The 19,705-nt window shown below is 35.5% G+C and overlaps 1 protein-coding gene across 1 annotated transcript; it reads left to right on the top strand.

The window, feature by feature from the left end:
• The first annotated feature begins 266 nt into the window (after window positions 1-266).
• LOC125680746 (transforming growth factor-beta-induced protein ig-h3-like) lies at window positions 267-18,549 on the top strand. The gene is made up of 13 exons (XM_056153527.1): window positions 267-405; window positions 1,276-1,499; window positions 2,602-2,788; window positions 2,880-2,978; window positions 3,108-3,221; window positions 3,322-3,410; window positions 9,767-9,775; window positions 15,355-15,493; window positions 16,373-16,587; window positions 17,691-17,877; window positions 17,969-18,067; window positions 18,197-18,310; window positions 18,410-18,549. The coding sequence occupies exons 1-13, from the start codon at window positions 267-269 to the stop codon at window positions 18,547-18,549; spliced, it is 1,755 nt and encodes a 584-aa protein (XP_056009502.1).
• The last annotated feature ends 1,156 nt before the right edge of the window (window positions 18,550-19,705 follow it).

Raw genomic sequence — 19,705 nt, 5'->3', positions numbered from 1 at the left:
ACTCGTTTTAAAATCTATTATATCCCAAAATGAAGATTGACTGAAATATAAAATTATTTCTGTTCATCAGATCCCTTTTGGTGCCCATCAAATATGTGAGGACATCCACGAGATTCTAGATGTCACGTTTTCAAGACGAATGTAAGACATTCGAGTTACGTCAAGTAGTTCCATTACATAAATTGTGGATACTATATAACCTGCTACAGTATCTTTGACTGGGACATTTCATACCAACTACTCAACGGAACAAGAAACAATCCAAGATGATTGCCTTATTCGCATTAGCCGTGTTAGTTCAGAGTGCATTTGGAGGAAACCTGGTGGAAGTTTTACAAAACAACGGGGAGACAACTCTCATTTCACTAGTGCAACAAGCAGGATTGGCTGATGCTCTGTTGGGAGGTTTGTTAATAATTAAACTGAAAAACAAATGCGATAATCGTGAAGTTGATTTCCCCGGAAAGGAAAGTCAATATTTCTTTTCCAGCAAATGTATTCCTATTTTTGAATATGACATCACAAATTTTGTGACATCCCCTCTCCCAAATTTGTAAAAATATCTTATTGGCAACTATTTAGATAATTCTTCATGTAAAAACTATGGGCTGTCTTTACCTCTGATGCACTGTAAGGATGTTTGTTAATTAATTTGAGTAAAGGACTAGTCGTTATTACGTTATTTCTACCCCTCAATTTGATTATGTAATGTTTATCTTGATATCCTTAGATTTCCGGCAAAGTTTTCGAACATGACATCATAAATTTGGTGATATTTAACGTTTTTCACGAAATTGTCAGGACTAGTATTGCCATCCATTCAGGTAACCATTCCAGTACATATGTAGAACTCATGGACTGTTTTACCAACACTATGTTCCAGCAACATGATGCAGTGATTTGTCAACATGAAGTTCATTTGGCAAATCGCTAAACTTCCCTGCTTATATAGCTTTATAGATAGCAAATCGCTATATATTCATTTAATACATGCATGTATTTTAAACAATCAAATAGTTTTGATAGTTTAGATAATAGCTAATGTCCTTTACCATTTTCATCTTGAATTAATATCATCATAAAATTACAAGTCAATCCTTCAATTGCATTTCAGCTACTATACCTTAATCAATATCAAGATATTTCTTCATACAACGGACATTTCTGTCTTAAAATCCTTCTTACAAAAATGCATTTCCCATATTGAAAGGTTTCTCACTACGACTTGCTAAAATAAAACTGTAACAGTTCTTAAAATCTTCATGTGAATCTATATAATTTCAGGAGAATTCACCATTTTTGCCCCAACAAACGCCGCTTTCTCCAAACTTCCCCAGTCCACACTTGATAGTCTTCAGAAGGATACGACGGCTTTGGCCAACATTCTCAAATACCACGTGGTTAAAGGGTCTATCCACAAGGCCGATGCTTCTAACGAGCTTCAGTTGGAGACACTAGCTGGAACCAAGATTAGATTCAATATATATTCTCATAACAAAGTAAGTTTATTTTTCCACTATTATGATCTGATTGGTAGAATACATGACAAAGCGAGGAGTTGCTGCTTTACACTTACCAGTAACAGTAGCTTGTGTGACTGTATTCAAGGCCTCAAGATAGTCTTATCTAATTGAAAATTATCATGTTTATAGATAATGGTTACATTTTTACGAACTGAATTATTCTGGATAGCAGTAAATTAACCCTTCACAACTAGCTGTATCAAGTCAATTGAGAATAGAGAACTTGCGTACCACATCATCTACTTATAAAAAGGTTGAAATAGCATGAAGGATACACAAAATATATACGGCGACCGTTCCCTTTCCAAGTACCCAGAATGGCATCTGAAAGTCACGAATATTTCGTATGTGACACTAGAAAAGGGCGTTCCATGTGACAGTAAGCGTTGGCACAATTACAATACTTAACAACTATGGCTCTGAGTGTCAATTATATGTCAACATTTGTTGCATTTCACCTACCGCTCATAAATTTTTGAATCGGACGGAAAGAAGCATACAATGTACCAAGTTCATTGTCTACTTAAAGAGATGGGTTTAAGTTATTTTAATAAAATATATCCATTTTTGATGTTAAACATGAAAAATATAACTCATTTAAAATTGACAACCAAAATTTGGACCTCCTTAATGCAAGGCTAAGAGCAGTATTTTAGCCTTGACTATTTTATGTAAACATTTTATGTTTACAAACAAGCCGATGAAACGTTAATTTTGTTATTTAATGCATCCTGTTTTTGCAGACACAAATTTAACATTGAAATTGGCAGATTTTACCTATATAATACTTCAAATATGATATACATCATAAACTTATATAACCATACATTTTCACAGTCTTCTAAATAATAACAATGCCACTTCTTTGTTTATTACTGTTCGGTATCTTCACCTTTCATACAACAGATAACAAAGTCTATTAAAATGGGAATCCATCAAAATATATTATCTTATTTTTTGTAAAACCTGTTAAACACATTAGACAGTAGATTTTAATGACTAAATGTGACAAGCAAAATTTTGAGGAAAATCGTGAATCCGCCCCCTTACAGTACATAGTTGTAATATATTTTCTTAGGCCGTGACTGTTGAAGGATCAAAAATCACTCACTTTGATTTAACCGCCTCCAACGGAATCGTGCATGTGATCGACACCGTGATGATGCCTCCACAAGGAAGTATCGTGGATCTGGTGGCACACAACAGTGACCTCAGCACTCTCCTGTCCAAGGTCCAGTCAGCCGGACTTGCCGGAGCTCTACAAGGTATTTTACATCCTCTAATTGCTCTGTAAACTGCACAACATTTATAACATACTTTTTCTTGTGTGCAAACTTTAAGATTGTAATTCTCCAGGTGATGCCCTGACAGTATTCGCTCCAACGAATGCAGCTTTCGCTAGACTGGGAAGTCATGTTTTGGATAACCTAAGAAGAAATCCACATCTTCTGAAAGGTACATATTCATTTCCTAGACTATACAGCAATTTTCCTATTATTGGAATATTTTCAATAAAGCTTGTTATATCTGATAAAGTATGTTGTTAAAATGCTATAATGGTGCAAATTCTTTCGTATTTATTAGAAATTTTGGAATACCACGTCGTTCCTCACACTGAATACTCAGCTGGTCTTTACAACCGCGAACATCTCAGAACTCTCGATACTCATCATGACATCATCAGACTAAGTGTCAGCAGTAAGTTCGATTGGTATTTTCTCGAAAAGGGTTAAGTGTTTCCTGTATTGTTTCTAGGAGATGAAATATTGTGAATATATATTTCTTCTTTTTTCTTCAGGTGCTGGTGGAGTAACTCTCAATCTCAATTCACACGTCACGAAGGCCGATATCAGCGCTACCAATGGGGTAGTGCACATCATAGACCACGTTCTGATTCCTTCCCGTCATTCAATTTCCTCTATTCTTGGTAGAAAGTAATCATCTGAACAAAATTCATTATCATTTGAGACATTTTATCATCCTACTGTACAAATGTAAATATCTGCTATTTAAAAATAAATTACAGAACATATTGCATATGGCTATCACTTTGTGAAGTGTAAGACTGACATTAGGGTGGAATAATGACTTAATCGATACTGATCTTAGAAGGCAAACGGTACTCCCCATACGAAATGACTATAAGTGAATGAACATTACAGGAGCACGACTGAATGTTCTATAGCCTTTGCCCATGATAATTATATGTTAATCGATGTACATGTATCTACTGTCATCGATCTTGGTTCGATGAATAAAGTAATAATTGTAACCTTTAGGGAAATCAGAATCCGATTTGCATGTTATCAATAATAAGGGCGATATTTTGAAAGAATTATATATACACAGGTAGAAACAGTTTGCGGAAGGTAAAGTACGTAAAGTTTAGATAGTTTTTATGAAATAGCACGTTGCAAAGGGTTGGAAACTGGATTCGATATAGAAAAGAAATGAAGTCAGTTTGAACCGGGAAGGGGATATATATCATATATAAAGCCCGGATTGACTTTGGTTTCTAATGTCTTCCGAATGCAGGCACGAAGATGGAAGGTCTTGGGAACCGGGTGAAGTTGATCTCGTTTAGCAAGCTTTATATTCCACACTAAGACAGACTTAAGCAGGGCTTAGAGCAGTGTCTACGTCCTACGTAAGATGTAGGATCTTAGTAAACATATCTTAGTAGACAAATCTTGGTAAACATAGGCTACGATCTCTCCTACCGCCTGTACCCAATGAAAGGTGGAGATAACGAACAGTGATCAATCTCATAACTCCTACAAAGTAAAACTTATATGGAACCAATTTTGATGCACCAGATGCGCATTTCGACAAATAAAGAATACAAAATAAAGGGTTCGGCAATTACAAACTGCTGGACATACCAATCTAAAACAATACGTATGTAAAACTTATACGGTACCAATTTTGATGCACCAGATGCGCATTTCGACAAATAATGTCTCTTCAGTGATGCTCAACCGAAATGTTTGAAATCCGAAATAACTATGAAGTTTTAGATCTAAATATAGCCCAAAACAGTATACTTCTTTATACACATGTACTAAAGATAACTACACATGCCCCATGTGAATATATTTGCCAACCCTCTGTACGAAAATGGAGACTTTACTTCGAAGTGGGGCTGGATTGTTTTCTACATATTTCACGATCGTGAAGTGTAGAAGTTGCTAACGTTTATTTCATAAAGACATGTCAAAATGAATACTACATCGTATATTCAACTCTACAATGTTGCTTACAGTATTTTATTAAAAATGTTTCCATCAAGTTTATACCGTTAAAATGAAAGGTTAAGATAACGAACGATGATCAATCTCATAACTCCCACAACGAATACGAAATAAAGAGTGGAGCAAACACGGGCCCCTGGACATACTGGAGGGGGGATAAGCATTTCTGAAGCTTAAAATATTAACAGAAACAGATTGAGAGAAGAGATAGTTATCAAACGACTTACTTTTATAGGTATTTTGTGAATTGAATAATACTACGGCTTATCGAAATATTCTGAATTCAATATTGCCATAAACCGGAAAGTACTATAATAATCTGATTGTGCAATGTGAATTTGTAAGACAGGGGATACTTATTCCTCCGAGGCACTTGATCCCACCTCTGGTGTGTCCAGGGGTCCATGTTTGTCCAACTATCTACTTTGTATTGCGTATATATAAACACTCTAAATATTGTTAAATCTGTGAATAACACAATCCTTGATAAATCGAACTTAATGTAGAACTTTTTAAATTAGTTTCGAAGATCCAAACTCTTCTTAATTGAAAACAATTGTCAAGGGAATATAGTCTAATCATGATTGGAATTCTACTAATATCTGTAAGTATGTGACAATCAGGTTTCGCTTCAATCATTGAACTTGCGTCACGTTCCCGATTAATAATTTTAAGCTTGCTTTTTTACTTAATTGCTCTCTAGAATTCACTTCGACGGGATTATTAAATTGTGTTCTTGTTTCTTCTGAATTCTGAATGAATGTTTGTGCATGTGTCATCATAAATCTGTTTAGGCGAGGTTACTGAAATATTTCGATTAGTTGATCATACGCACTATAATAAGAACCATGAATTAAAAGTATCGGTAATATTTCCCTATAAAACCTTTCTTCACTCCAGCAACATGCACAGTCTACCAAGAGTTGATACCAAACCCAAAGATCCTACATAAATTACAGGATGTACCTAATACATTCTGTTATATTATGTCATGGATTATGTAACTGAAGTGAAAAATACCTTAATTAATAAATATATCAGAGGAAATGTCCATTGTCACTTTATCTAGTTGCGTGCTCTTGATGCGAGAATACCCCACTATAAAACTTTTCAAACAGCATAGATTTTCATACAAAGGAATTCCGAAGGAAAGATACACTATCAAATCATTTAAAGCATTTGAAAACTGTCGTGCCCGTGTTCATTAAAGCAAATGGGATATCCAGATATTCATACATAATGTATCATTGTATTAAAAGGGTACAAAACTGGTAGTTAAGTTACATCGTTTAACTCCATTATTAGTAATTCAAAGGGACAGTGGATGGATGATTTCTTCCTGCAGCCATCAAGTGAACATTATGTGTCTTCTAGAACTTTCTCAGCCTCCTAGGAAGCATACAGTGCAAGCTGCCATTATAAGCGCTAGAGCACTAACATTCTAACAATATCGTTCACTGTCTTTAGCCAGGTACCCCTTTTACACTTGAGTGGAGTGAGGAAATTCATGTAAAGTGCGATTCCCGAGGACACAACGTCATCCCTGCCGCGGCCAGGATTCGAACCCACGACCTTTCGGTCGAGAGTTTGACTGCCTAACAACTACCTCGGTAGGCCACCGCCGCCACAGTAAGACATTAAGACCATCACACGGTGTTTTTTTTTTCAAAGCTAAGTGGTTGAGTGGACGCGGTTGAGTTAAGACTTTCCCCATAAATACCAGTCATGTACATAAATGTACTTTACCACACTAACACATTGCACGACGTCACAATGAAAAATACGCCATGACGAAGGTCATGACGTACATATCTACAGTCCCTTTGTGGTTGGAAATGTCAAAATATTGTTTCGTTATTTACCACCGCTGTCAAACGGTAAACTGCAATGGCGTAAAAGTTTCTGTCAAATGGGTTATATTAATTCTCTTTGATATTGAAAAAGTTTCAATTTCTTTTCTATATAACATACATGCTAAAATAACATCCATATTGTATTGTGATCTTGATATCGCCCCTAATCTGCTCGTATAGTTACTTTTACAATGGACTCATTTGCATAAACAAGGGTTTCCGTATATAAAAATTTCATCATTGGCACGACACCCCGAGGTTTTTCAGTGAAAGATGTTTGATTTATGCTAAATGTGAACTTCCGTGCAAAAGGAAAGTTAGGGGAACAAGTTCTGGCTTCAACAGAAAATATGTTTTTCGGGCTAGATTCAACTTCGTATGTGCAAAAATCGCTGTATCTTGCATATTCAATGCCAAAATCAGACATGTTACAAATCACAATAAACTTGCTCTCAGCACTTTTCAAATTAAGAAAATAATATGCTTTGAAGTTATATTGACTTCAGCTTGCATTGATATCTGGATATCGTGCCAATTCAACGATTTATACATACACGATACGTTTTTATCTTGATATTTGATCACGTGATACAGAGTTGATGTAGAGACTGTCGGTCTGGTGAAAAATGTATAGGAGGTCAATATGCACTTAATGATATATACATATTGTTTTTGTATAAAACGGTTGTTTTTATAGAATTTGTCACAAATTGATCTGTTTATTAATGCTTTTTCTTCCTGACATATTTCTATGGCCCTACTTAACACAACTGCGGATTTACTTTATGTTTTCCAGAGGCTTTTACCCAACCCTGTATTGCTCAATTCTCGTTTGTGTGTTTTTCATTTGAATTTGGATCTGGGTTACATTAGGTCATCAGTGCCGTCTCCTTGCTTGTCGTAAGAGGCAAGTAATTGGGCGATCCTTCGTATGAGACCGCAAAAATCAAGGTCCCATTTCACAATAGGTGTATCACGATAAAGATCTCTCCCTGCTCAAATACAGAAAGCGCCGAACATAAGCCTAAATATTGGAGCTCTTCATCGACTATGATGAGGTATCCAGATGAGTGAAAGATTCTCGAGAAGGACGTTAAACAATATACAATCAATCAATCCATTTCAATTTCATTTCCTATACATAACTATCACAATCATTCTCATAAAATATCAGGACACAGTTTTTCACTCGATTGAAATGAAGTTGTTTCTGTTTTACTACTCTACTGTTCTGCATGAAACATGAATATAATCATGCGGATGACTGGACTCTCTTAAATTAGTTTTAATTCATGTACTGATATGTACTCATTATTGGATATTATGAATAAGCATGGTTGAACAACAGATGAACATCGATATCTATGTGTGCACATAGCATAAAAGCACTCGCTTCTCACCGCTGCTACCAGAGTTTGATCCCCGTGATCGGTAGAGGTTGTATGAAAGGCGAATATAACGAACAGTGATCAATCTCCTATACGCAATACAAAATAAAGAGTTGGGCTAATAGTTACCCCTGGATATACCATAGGTGGTATCAGTAAGGAGGAGTAAGCATCCCCTGTCGACTGGTCACATTCGCCGTAAACCCTATATCTTGATCAGGTAAATAGAGTTATCCGTAGTCATAATCAGTGCGTCAAAAACGCCCTAACAATGAGCACCAAACATGTCAAACAGCATTTGACCCAATGATGGGTTGTATTGGCAAACTAGACCGTTATAAGGACCATAGAATTTGTTAAATACTGACTTTAAACGAGACTGTTGAAACCCCTGCACCATCAACCTGCCTCGATTTAAAAACTGACTATACGCAGAACAAGCTCTTGCGTATCGAATCAGTTGGGAAGTGTAAACACCATATTTAGGTGATTATGGATAATGTATGTGATAGTGTATGGTGGTCGCCCAATCGGACAAGTGGGTTTCCTCCGGGTACTCCGGTTTCCTCCCACATAAAGCCCCCTCCCTAGCGCAAACATCCATGCAAGTCGGTAAATAGTTAGTATATAGCTAATGTCCATTGTTGATTATGTGTATCTGACTTTAAGAATAAAGATTATCATTATTATTGTGTATTATTATATCTCGAATATCATGGTTATGAGATGGAGATGGAATGAGAAGAAAGCATTTCATGTTGTAGCCTTCAATTTGATATTTAGATACAAATGTATATCGCCAAAGTTTTATATATTAACAATAATAATTTTCATTCACATGTCGACTCGATATATCCAAGTGACTTCGAAATGAACAACGCCCCAGAGTCGTCTACATGTGCTTCATACTTATTGCACGTAAATTTTAATGACAAACTAACGACTCAACAGAAACAACAATATCGGTATAATTGATGGATGCTCCCCGAAATGCATCGACCTGCACAATGATCAATAACTTTTAAAATATTGTTGAAATGAATGTTTCTTTTATCCTTTATACGTTCGTCGTCATAAGAAAGTTCAATCATGTATTCCAACTTATTTCAAGTTCAAGTCTCCACTCAGTATTTCCTACAAGTATCCTTCTACGATTGTATTCAAACTTTTTGATTGTAAAAAACTCTGCAGTCCCTATATATTCACCCTCTTATACTTAATCCACCTACGTGTTCTTGTTCTTCATCTTTTTTCGACTATATTTCAGCTGAACATGTTATTACTGGTGATGTTGATATAGTTGAAAATAAGGACCTCAAATCACTTATTCTAAAAGGTTCTAAATACAGAGAACCTCGGTCTTTCAATTGGCGACATAACTTCATCTCAATTATGAATTCTGTCGAAGATTATACCAGACAATGGGGTAAATAGAAAAAAACTACATTATCCGAATGGATTAAAAGTATAAGAGGAAGATTAAAATCCGCGATAGACACATTAAAACAAAAGTATGTACCATCTACCCATGTGTGTTTAGTAAACCAGAAGTGATAAACGGATTAGATAGGTTACATGAGAAATATGTTTTGGTCCCAGCTGACAAAGCTTGTAACAACATTGTTTGTTTGTAAGGCTCATTATTACAGCTGTATTTCAAACGAACTTGGCATTAACTCCACTTTTGGTAATCATACTTATATTTCAACTGCTCTATCAAAAGATGAATCAAATCCATGTTTCAGTTTTAGGCACATTTGGTATCCTAGTCGGTAGGTCGAATAAATATGAGTTACTGTAACTATACTGGATTCCTAAACTACATAAAAACCATTACAAACAAAGATACAATAGCTCTGAGTGTCAATCTTTCCTCCTAACGAGATTATTAACAGATGTGAAGGAGAAACTTCAAACTTATTGTGCGACTACATATGCCAGAAGTGGTGTAAATCAAATTTGGATTCTAAAAAAAATCTAAAGAACTTTAAGTAAACTTGAAATCTCAAAACTTCTCTCAGATTTTAAACATCAAAACGTATGACTTTTCAACACTTTACACGACCATTCCTCACCATAAACTAAAGAATAGACTTTTTAAAATCATAGACAGTTCCTTCGTCAACAAAAATGGACAACGGAAATATTGATATCTAGTGATCAGTCATCCTAAAAATTACTTTGTTAAACACCACTCTGATTCAACGCACAAGTATTCTGAAGTTAAAATTAGATATATGCTAGAGTTCCTCACTGAAAATATCGGTTTGATCTTTGGTGAGTAGGTCTTCCAATGGTTGTCGGAATTCCCATGGCCACGAATTGTGCTCCTTTGTTAGCTGACCTGTTTTTGTATTCATGCCAAACAGAATCTATTCAGAAACTTCAACATCTGAAGAAAAAATATCTTCCTATGATTTTCATTCCGACATTTAAATATATCGACGACGTTTCATTTACTAGATGTAACAATAATAACTTTCATTCATATGTTGATTCGGTATATCCCTGAGAGTTCGAAATAAAAGACATCATACAGTCTTCTACTTCTGTTTCATGCTTATATATTTTATTGGAAATAGATATTAACGGCAAAACTAACAATTCAACTTTATGACAAACGGGATTATTTCAGCTTTTCTATCGTCAACTTCCCATATCTATGTAGCAATATTCCATCATCACCTGCATATTGTGTTGGGTCAGGAAGTATGACCATATATCACTGGTGCTTGTGTCCTTGCACTGGCTTCCAGTTGATTCCCGTGTTGAATACAAGATTTTACTACACACATACAAGGCACTATACGGATTGGCACCGGCCTATATCAGCGACCTCATCACTGTGTACGAGCCAAAACGATCTCTGCGTTCATGCAATTCACGATTGCTAGAAAAAAAACCACGTTCGTACAAAGACCTATGGAGATCGAAAGTTCGATGTAACAGCTGCCACACTATGAAACAGTTTACCGATAGACATCCGTTCGTGTGGCACTGTCAAAAGTTTTAAGACAAACCTCAAAACATATCTTTTTTAGGAAATCTTATAACCATATTTTGTAATATATTCTTTATTTTAAAGTAAAGGCTGGTTTGTCGCATGAACTCGTAATGTTTAAATTGTTTTATTTTATTTGGATATTATATTTTATGCTCTGATTAATCTTATCATGTTTTACATTTTACATTGTTAAAGCGCTTAGAGTAATTACCAATTATATAATGCGCTATATAAATGCCGCACATTATTATTATTATTTATGTTTATCCGCTTCTATTACCCAAACTCTGCTCACCGTCGCTCGTTTTTGCTGTCATAAAAAAATCTGAACAAAGAATGATTGAGATTGAAAATTTGTCATTTATTACAATACCAAATGACGAAAGAAATCTTCAACATAAGATTTTGGGGGAAATCAGATAAACATTCTACATGAAGGTACCTGCAAAGCTAAATTACTCAAAGTCTGATTTCCCCCAAAGAAGACAAAATAACTTAAATAATGCTACGCTATAAGATGACAAATAAAAATTCATCAAAACAAACCCAGAGCAAAAAGATGGCGAACAAATAAGGCCAACCCAAATGATTAAAAGCCTATATACCAAGATTGCATAGCACCGGAGTAACCCTCCATATTGAGGACGGAAAGTTGGGGTGGTGGAGGGTTGAACAAAATGAAAAAACTTTGATCCGCTTTACAATTTGTATTCACTGAATCCCATGTATATGAAAAGGCTAACGTGTGCAAAACACAAGCTATCGCGTGCCTATCCAAGCCATTGATTGGCTAACAAACTTGAGGCCCCCAACGGGGTAAAGTTATACGAGGTCCCCAATAGGGCAAATGACACATATATACGCTTTAAACATAAATGCTATTATGTTCCATAATATTGATTTTATATCTCTTAATTGATTCGATACGCAAGAGCTTGTTCTGCGTTGGTCAGTTTTTAAGTCGGGGCATGCTGCTGACAAACAAGTTTATGGTGCAGGGTTTCAACCATTGCGTTGAAAGTCAACATTTTGCAAATTCTACGGTCTTTATAACGATCTAGTTTGCCAATACAACCTATCATGGGGTCAAATGCTGTCTGACGTGTTTCGTACCGATCGTTAGGTCGTTCTTGGCACACTGATTTTTACTACGGATAACTCCGTTTACCTGATCAAGATATAGGGCTCACGGCGGGTGTGACCGGTCGACAGGGGATGTTTACTCCTCCTAGGCACCTGATCCCACCTCCGCTGTGTCCAGAAGTCCGTGTTAGCCCAACTCTTTATTTTGCATTGCTTATAGGAGTTATTAGATTGATCACTGTTTGTTCTCTTCACTTTTCCTTCAATGGATAAAATTTAAAAAAAACTTGATTAACTCTTGATAGTGAAAAAGTTGATATTATCTGTAGATAATCAATTATCTATGATGAAAAGATGTTTCAAGGACTATAACCACTGCTGGTGTTCCCTCTACTGTATCTGTATGTCTATTATGCAATAATTTTCCTAATATCGACAATTATCTGATACATATGTAAGCAGTTTGTCATTTTAACGAATTCTTATGTATTTTTTTATTATTCCGTTTTACGAAAACCTCTGATTTTCTGACGTACACTTCTGTTTCTATACGTCTGCTAAAATGGGTAGCATCTTATCCATTTTCTTTGGTTAATAATCAAATTAAGGTATATTGAGTTGTAATTAATGCAATTTGTCCACGTTTAACCATTCATATTGATAAATCATATGAGGGTGGAGCTACCAAAATTGCAAGTCATGCCACATGCAAGGTTAAGATAACGAACAGTGATCAATCTCATAACTCCTACAAGCAATACAAAATAAATAGTTGGGCAAACACGGACCCCTGGACACACCAGAGGTGGGATCAGGTGCCTAGGAGGAGTAAGCATCCCCTGTTGACCGGTCACACCCGCCGTGAGTCCCATATCCTGATCAGGTAAACGGAGTTATCCGCAGTCAAAATCAGTGTGCCAAGAACGGCTTAACAATCGGTATGAAACACGTCAGACAGCATTTGACCCAATGCGAGGTTGTATTGACGAACTAGATCGTTATAACGACCATAGAATTTGCGAAATGCTGATTTCAATCGAGACTGTTGAAATCTGTACCATCAACTTGTTTGTCAGTAGCTTACCTCGATTTAAAAACTGACTATACCCAGAACAAGCTCTTGCATATCGAATCAGTTGAGATATATAAACACCATATGCAGGTGATAATGGAATATTGCTACATAAATGTGGGAAGTTGACGATGGAGAAGCTGAAATCATCCCGTTTGTCATACAGTTGAGTTGTTAGTTTGGTTAATGTCTATTTTCAATAAAATATCTAAGTATGAAGCAGAAGTGGACGACTTTGTGGTGTCCTTTATTTCGAGCTCACAGGGATATATCAAATCGACATATGAATGAAAGCTATCATTGTTAATAGACAAAACGTCATCGATATATCTAAAAGTCGAATTGAAGGTCACAGCGAGAGATTTTTTCTTCTCACGTAGAAGTTTTTGAATAAATTCTGCTTCATATGAATATAAAAACAGGTCAGCTAACAAAGGAGCATAATTCGTGCCCATGGGAATTCCAACAGACTGTTGGAAGACCTGATCACCAAAGACCACGAAGATATTGTCAATGAGGAACTCTAGCATATTTTTATTTCAACTTCAAAGTACTTGTGCGTGGAATCAGAGTGGTGTTTAACAAAGTAAGTTTTTGAATGACTGATCACTAGATATGAATATTTCCGTTTTCCATTTTTGTTGAAGAAGCAACTGTCTATGATGTCAAAAAGTCTAGTCTTTAATTTATCGTGAGGAATGGTCGTGTATAGTGTTGAAAAGTCATAGGTTTTAATGCTATTGATTTGGGAAAAATTCTGTGATTTCAAGTTTACTAAAAGTTCTTTAGAATTTTTTAGAATCCACATTTGATTAACATCTGTCTTTTTATCTTGTCTTTTTGTTATCTGTGAGTGAATTAAATAGCGATTAGAAATGTGCATTCCTCATTTGTTTGTTTTAAAATTGATAATACTGCAGTAAATATATATCACTCGAGAAAAATTATAGATTAATCAAATCCTATTGCGAATTCTATTTTTATTTTTTCATTTTTCTCACTTTCACCTACACATATTATTTGTCAAAATGCGCATCTGGTGTATCAAAATTGGTACCGTATAGGGTTTACATTATGACCCCTGGGTCGAGGCCTCTGCTGGTGGACTGTTAGTACCCGATGGTCTCTACAACACAGTAGCTAAGTACTTCGTTACTAGCTTGAAAATACGGATGTATACTTAATTGCCGTTATAAAATTTAGAAATTCATTTCAAAATTAAGGATCATCTCCCTCACGCATAGCTCTTATCCTTAGACGAATTTGACTCCTTTTTTTGGCACACTTTTTTCCCCTATAATAGCTGCTCTAAAACTTCATTGTGATTTCGGATTTCAAACATTTCGGTTGAGCATCACTGAAGACACATTATTTGTCGAAATGCGTATCTGATGCATCAAAAGTGGTACCGTGTAAAACTTATACGGTACCAATTTTGATGCACCAGATGCTCATTTTAGTTTTAGAGCTAAATATAGCCAAAACCATCGTGCCAAAAAAGTGGAACCAAATTCGTCCAAGGATAAGACCTATGCATGAGGGAGATAATCCTTAATTTTGAAATGAATTTCTAAATTTTATAACATCAAATAAATATACATCCGTATTTTCAAGCTAGTAACGAAGTACTTAGAGTATAAGTTTTACATCCAATTCTTATTTTCCAATAGTGACCACATTTTCTGCTGGCAATTCTGCACTTTCTATCAGATGTTGTATTTGATAATGTATTAGATTGTGTAAATTCATCTGATTATCAACGTGATACTGATACCATTACGCGTTACTGGTCAAAGGATAAATTCCTTATGAAATGGTGAGATATTATTGAAGGCCCGTGACGGTTTCCTCTTATCTTTCGACCTGGTTAAATCAACACTCTTCACTTGAAAAGTACAAGTACAGCTGGGTTTTACTCGTTTTAAAATCTATTATATCCCAAAATGAAGATTGACTGAAATATAAAATTATTTCTGTTCATCAGATCCCTTTTGGTGCCCATCAAATATGTGAGGACATCCACGAGATTCTAGATGTCACGTTTTCAAGACGAATGTAAGACATTCGAGTTACGTCAAGTAGTTCCATTACATAAATTGTGGATACTATATAACCTGCTACAGTATCTTTGACTGGGACATTTCATACCAACTACTCAACGGAACAAGAAACAATCCAAGATGATTGCCTTATTCGCATTAGCCGTGTTAGTTCAGAGTGCATTTGGAGGAAACCTGGTGGAAGTTTTACAAAACAACGGGGAGACAACTCTCATTTCACTAGTGCAACAAGCAGGATTGGCTGATGCTCTGTTGGGAGGTTTGTTAATAATTAAACTGAAAAACAAATGCGATAATCGTGAAGTTGATTTCCCCGGAAAGGAAAGTCAATATTTCTTTTCCAGCAAATGTATTCCTATTTTTGAATATGACATCACAAATGTTGTGACATCCCCCCTCCCAAATTTGTAAAAATATCTTATTGGCAACTATTTAGATAATTCTTCATGTAAAAACTATGGGCTGTCTTTACCTCTGATGCACTGTAAGGATGTTTGTTAATTAATTTGAGTAAAGGACTAGTCGTTATTACGTTATTTCTACCCCTCAATTTGATTATGTAATGTTTATCTTGATATCCTTAGATTTCCGGCAAAGTTTTCGAACATGACATCATAAATTTGGTGATATTTAACGTTTTTCACGAAATTGTCAGGACTAGTATTGCCATCCATTCAGGTAACCATTCCAGTACATATGTAGAACTCATGGACTGTTTTACCAACACTATGTTCCAGCAACATGATGCAGTGATTTGTCAACATGAAGTTCATTTGGCAAATCGCTAAACTTCCCTGCTTATATAGCTTTTTATATAGCAAATCGCTATATATTCATTTAATACATGCATGTATTTTAAACAATCAAATAGTTTTGATAGTTTAGATAATAGCTAATGTCCTTTACCATTTTCATCTTGAATTAATATCATCATAAAATTACAAGTCAATCCTTCAATTGCATTTCAGCTACTATACCTTAATCAATATCAAGATATTTCTTCATACAACGGACATTTCTGTCTTAAAATCCTTCTTACAAAAATGCATTTCTCATATTGAAAGGTTTCTCACTACGACTTGCTAAAATAAAACTGTAACAGTTCTTAAAATCTTCATGTGAATCTATATAATTTCAGGAGAATTCACCATTTTTGCCCCAACAAACGCCGCTTTCTCCAAACTTCCCCAGTCCACACTTGATAGTCTTCAGAAGGATACGACGGCTTTGGCCAACATTCTCAAATACCACGTGGTTAAAGGGTCTATCCACAAGGCCGATGCTTCTAACGAGCTTCAGTTGGAGACACTAGCTGGAACCAAGATTAGATTCAATATATATTCTCATAACAAAGTAAGTTTATTTTTCCACTATTATGATCTGATTGGTAGAATACATGACAAAGCGAGGAGTTGCTGCTTTACACTTACCAGTAACAGTAGCTTGTGTGACTGTATTCAAGGCCTCAAGATAGTCTTATCTAATTGAAAATTATCATGTTTATAGATAATGGTTACATTTTTACGAACTGAATTATTCTGGATAGCAGTAAATTAACCCTTCACAACTAGCTGTATCAAGTCAATTGAGAATAGAGAACTTGCGTACCACATCATCTACTTATAAAAAGGTTGAAATAGCATGAAGGATACACAAAATATATACGGCGACCGTTCCCTTTCCAAGTACCCAGAATTACATCTGAAAGTCACGAATATTTCGTATGTGACACTAGAAAAGGGCGTTCCATGTGACAGTAAGCGTTGGCACAATTACAATACTTAACAACTATGGCTCTGAGTGTCAATTATATGTCAACATTTGTTGCATTTCACCTACCGCTCATAAATTTTTGAATCGGACGGAAAGAAGCATACAATGTACCAAGTTCATTGTCTACTTAAAGAGATGGGTTTAAGTTATTTTAATAAAATATATCCATTTTTGATGTTAAACATGAAAAATATAACTCATTTAAAATTGACAACCAAAATTTGGACCTCCTTAATGCAAGGCTAAGAGCAGTATTTTAGCCTTGACTATTTTATGTAAACATTTTATGTTTACAAACAAGCCGATGAAACGTTAATTTTGTTATTTAATGCATCCTGTTTTTGCAGACACAAATTTAACATTGAAATTGGCAGATTTTACCTATATAATACTTCAAATATGATATACATCATAAACTTATATAACCATACCTTTTCACAGTTTTCTAAATAATAACAATACCTCTTCTTTGTTTATCACTGTTCGTTATCTTCACCTTTCATACAACAGATAAGAAAGTCTATTAAAATGGGAATCCATCAAAATATATTATCTTATTTTTTTGTAAAACCTGTTAAACACATTAGACAGTAGATTTTAATGATTAAAAGTGACAAGCAAAATATTGAGGAAAATCGTGAATCCGTCCCCTTAAAGTACATAGTTGTAATATAATTTCTTAGGCCGTGACTGTTGAAGGATCAAAAATCACTAACTTTGATTTAACCGCCTCCAACGGAATCGTGCATGTGATCGACACCGTGATGATGCCTCCAGAAGGAAGTATCGTGGATCTGGTAGCACACAACAGTGACCTCAGCACTCTCCTGTCCAAGGTCCAGTCAGCCGGACTTGCCGGAGCTCTACAAGGTATTTTGCATCCTCTAATTGCTCTATAAACTGCGCAAGATTTATAACATACTTTTTCTTGTGTGCAAAGTTTAAGATTGTAATTCTCCAGGTGATGCCCTGACAGTATTCGCTCCAACGAATGCAGCTTTCGCTAGACTTGGAAGTCATGTTTTGGATAACCTAAGAAGAAATCCACATCTTCTGAAAGGTACATATTCATTTTCTAGACTATACAGCAATTTTCCTATTATTGGAATATTTTCAATAAAGCTTGTTATATCTGATAAAGTATGTTGTTAAAATGCTATAATGGTTCAAATTCTTTCGTATCTATTAGAAATTTTGGAATACCACGTCGTTCCTCACACTGAATACTCAGCTGGTCTTTACAACCGCGAACATCTCAGAACTCTCGATACTCATCATGACATCATCAGACTAAGTGTCAGCAGTAAGTTCGATTGGTATTTTCTCGAAAAGAGTTAAGTGTTTCCTCTATTGTTTCTAGGAGATGAAATATTGTGAATATATGTTTCTTCTTTTACTTCAGGTGCTGGTGGAGTAACTCTCAATCACAATTCACATGTCACGAAGGCCGATATCAGCGCTACCAATGGGGTAGTGCACATCATAGACCACGTTCTGATTCCTTCCCGTCATTCAATTTCCTCTATTCTTGGTAGAAAGTAATCATCTGAACAAAATTCATTATCATTATCATTTGAGACATTTCATCATCCTACTGTACAAATGTAAATATCTGCTATTTAAAAATAAATTACAGAACATATTGCATATGGCTGTCACTTTGTGAAGTGTAAGACTGACATTAGAGTGGAATAATGGCTTAATCGTTACTGATCTGAAAAGGCAAATGGTAATCCCCATACGAAATGACTGTAAATGAATGAATATTACAGGAATACGACTGAATGTTCTAGGTAAAGTACGTAAAGTGGAGATAGTTTTTATGAAATAGCACGTTGCAAAGGGTTGGAAACTGGATTCGATATACAAAAGAAATGAAGTCAGTTTGAACCGGGAAGGGGATAAATATCATATATAAAGCCTGGATTAACTTTGATTTCTAATGTCTTCCGAGTGCAGGCACAAAGACGGAAAGCTTAGGGAAAAGGGCGAAGATTGACTTTGTTTAGCAAGCTTTATATTACGCACTAAGACAGACTTAAGCAGGGCTTAGAGCAGTGTCTACGTCCTACGTAAGATGTAGGATCTTAGTAAACATATCTTAGTAGACAAATCTTGGTAAACATAGGCTACGATCTCTCCTACCGCCTGTACCTAATGAAAGGTGAAGATAACGAACAGTGATCAATCTCATAACTCCTAAAATGTAAAACTTATATGGAACCAGTTTTGATGCACCAGATGCGCATTTTGGCAAATAATGTATAAAGAATACAAAATAAAGGGTTCGGCAATTACAAACCGCTGGACATACCAATCTAAAACAATACGTATACTTCTTCATACACATGTACTAACGATAACTACACACGCCCCATGTGAATATATTTGCCAACCCTCCGTACGAAAATGGAGACTTTATTTCGAAGTGGGACTGGATTCTTTTCTACATATTTCACGATCGTGAAGCGTAGAAGTTGCTAACGTTTATTTCATAGAGGCATGTCGAAATAAATACTACATCGTATGTTCAAGTCTACAATCTTGCTTACAGTATTTTATTAAAAATGTTTCGATCAAATTGATACCGTTAAAATGAAAGGTTAAGATAACGAATAGTAATCAATCTCATAACTCCCACAACGAATACGAAATAAAGAGTTGAGCACACACGGGCCCCTGGACATACCGGGGGTGG

This window comes from Ostrea edulis, chromosome 2 (assembly GCF_947568905.1).
Source record: "Ostrea edulis chromosome 2, xbOstEdul1.1, whole genome shotgun sequence".
NCBI classification, from domain to species: domain Eukaryota; kingdom Metazoa; phylum Mollusca; class Bivalvia; order Ostreida; family Ostreidae; genus Ostrea; species Ostrea edulis.
The sequence above is the reverse complement of the archived record's forward strand: the minus strand, read 5'-3'. Positions and strand labels throughout refer to the sequence as shown.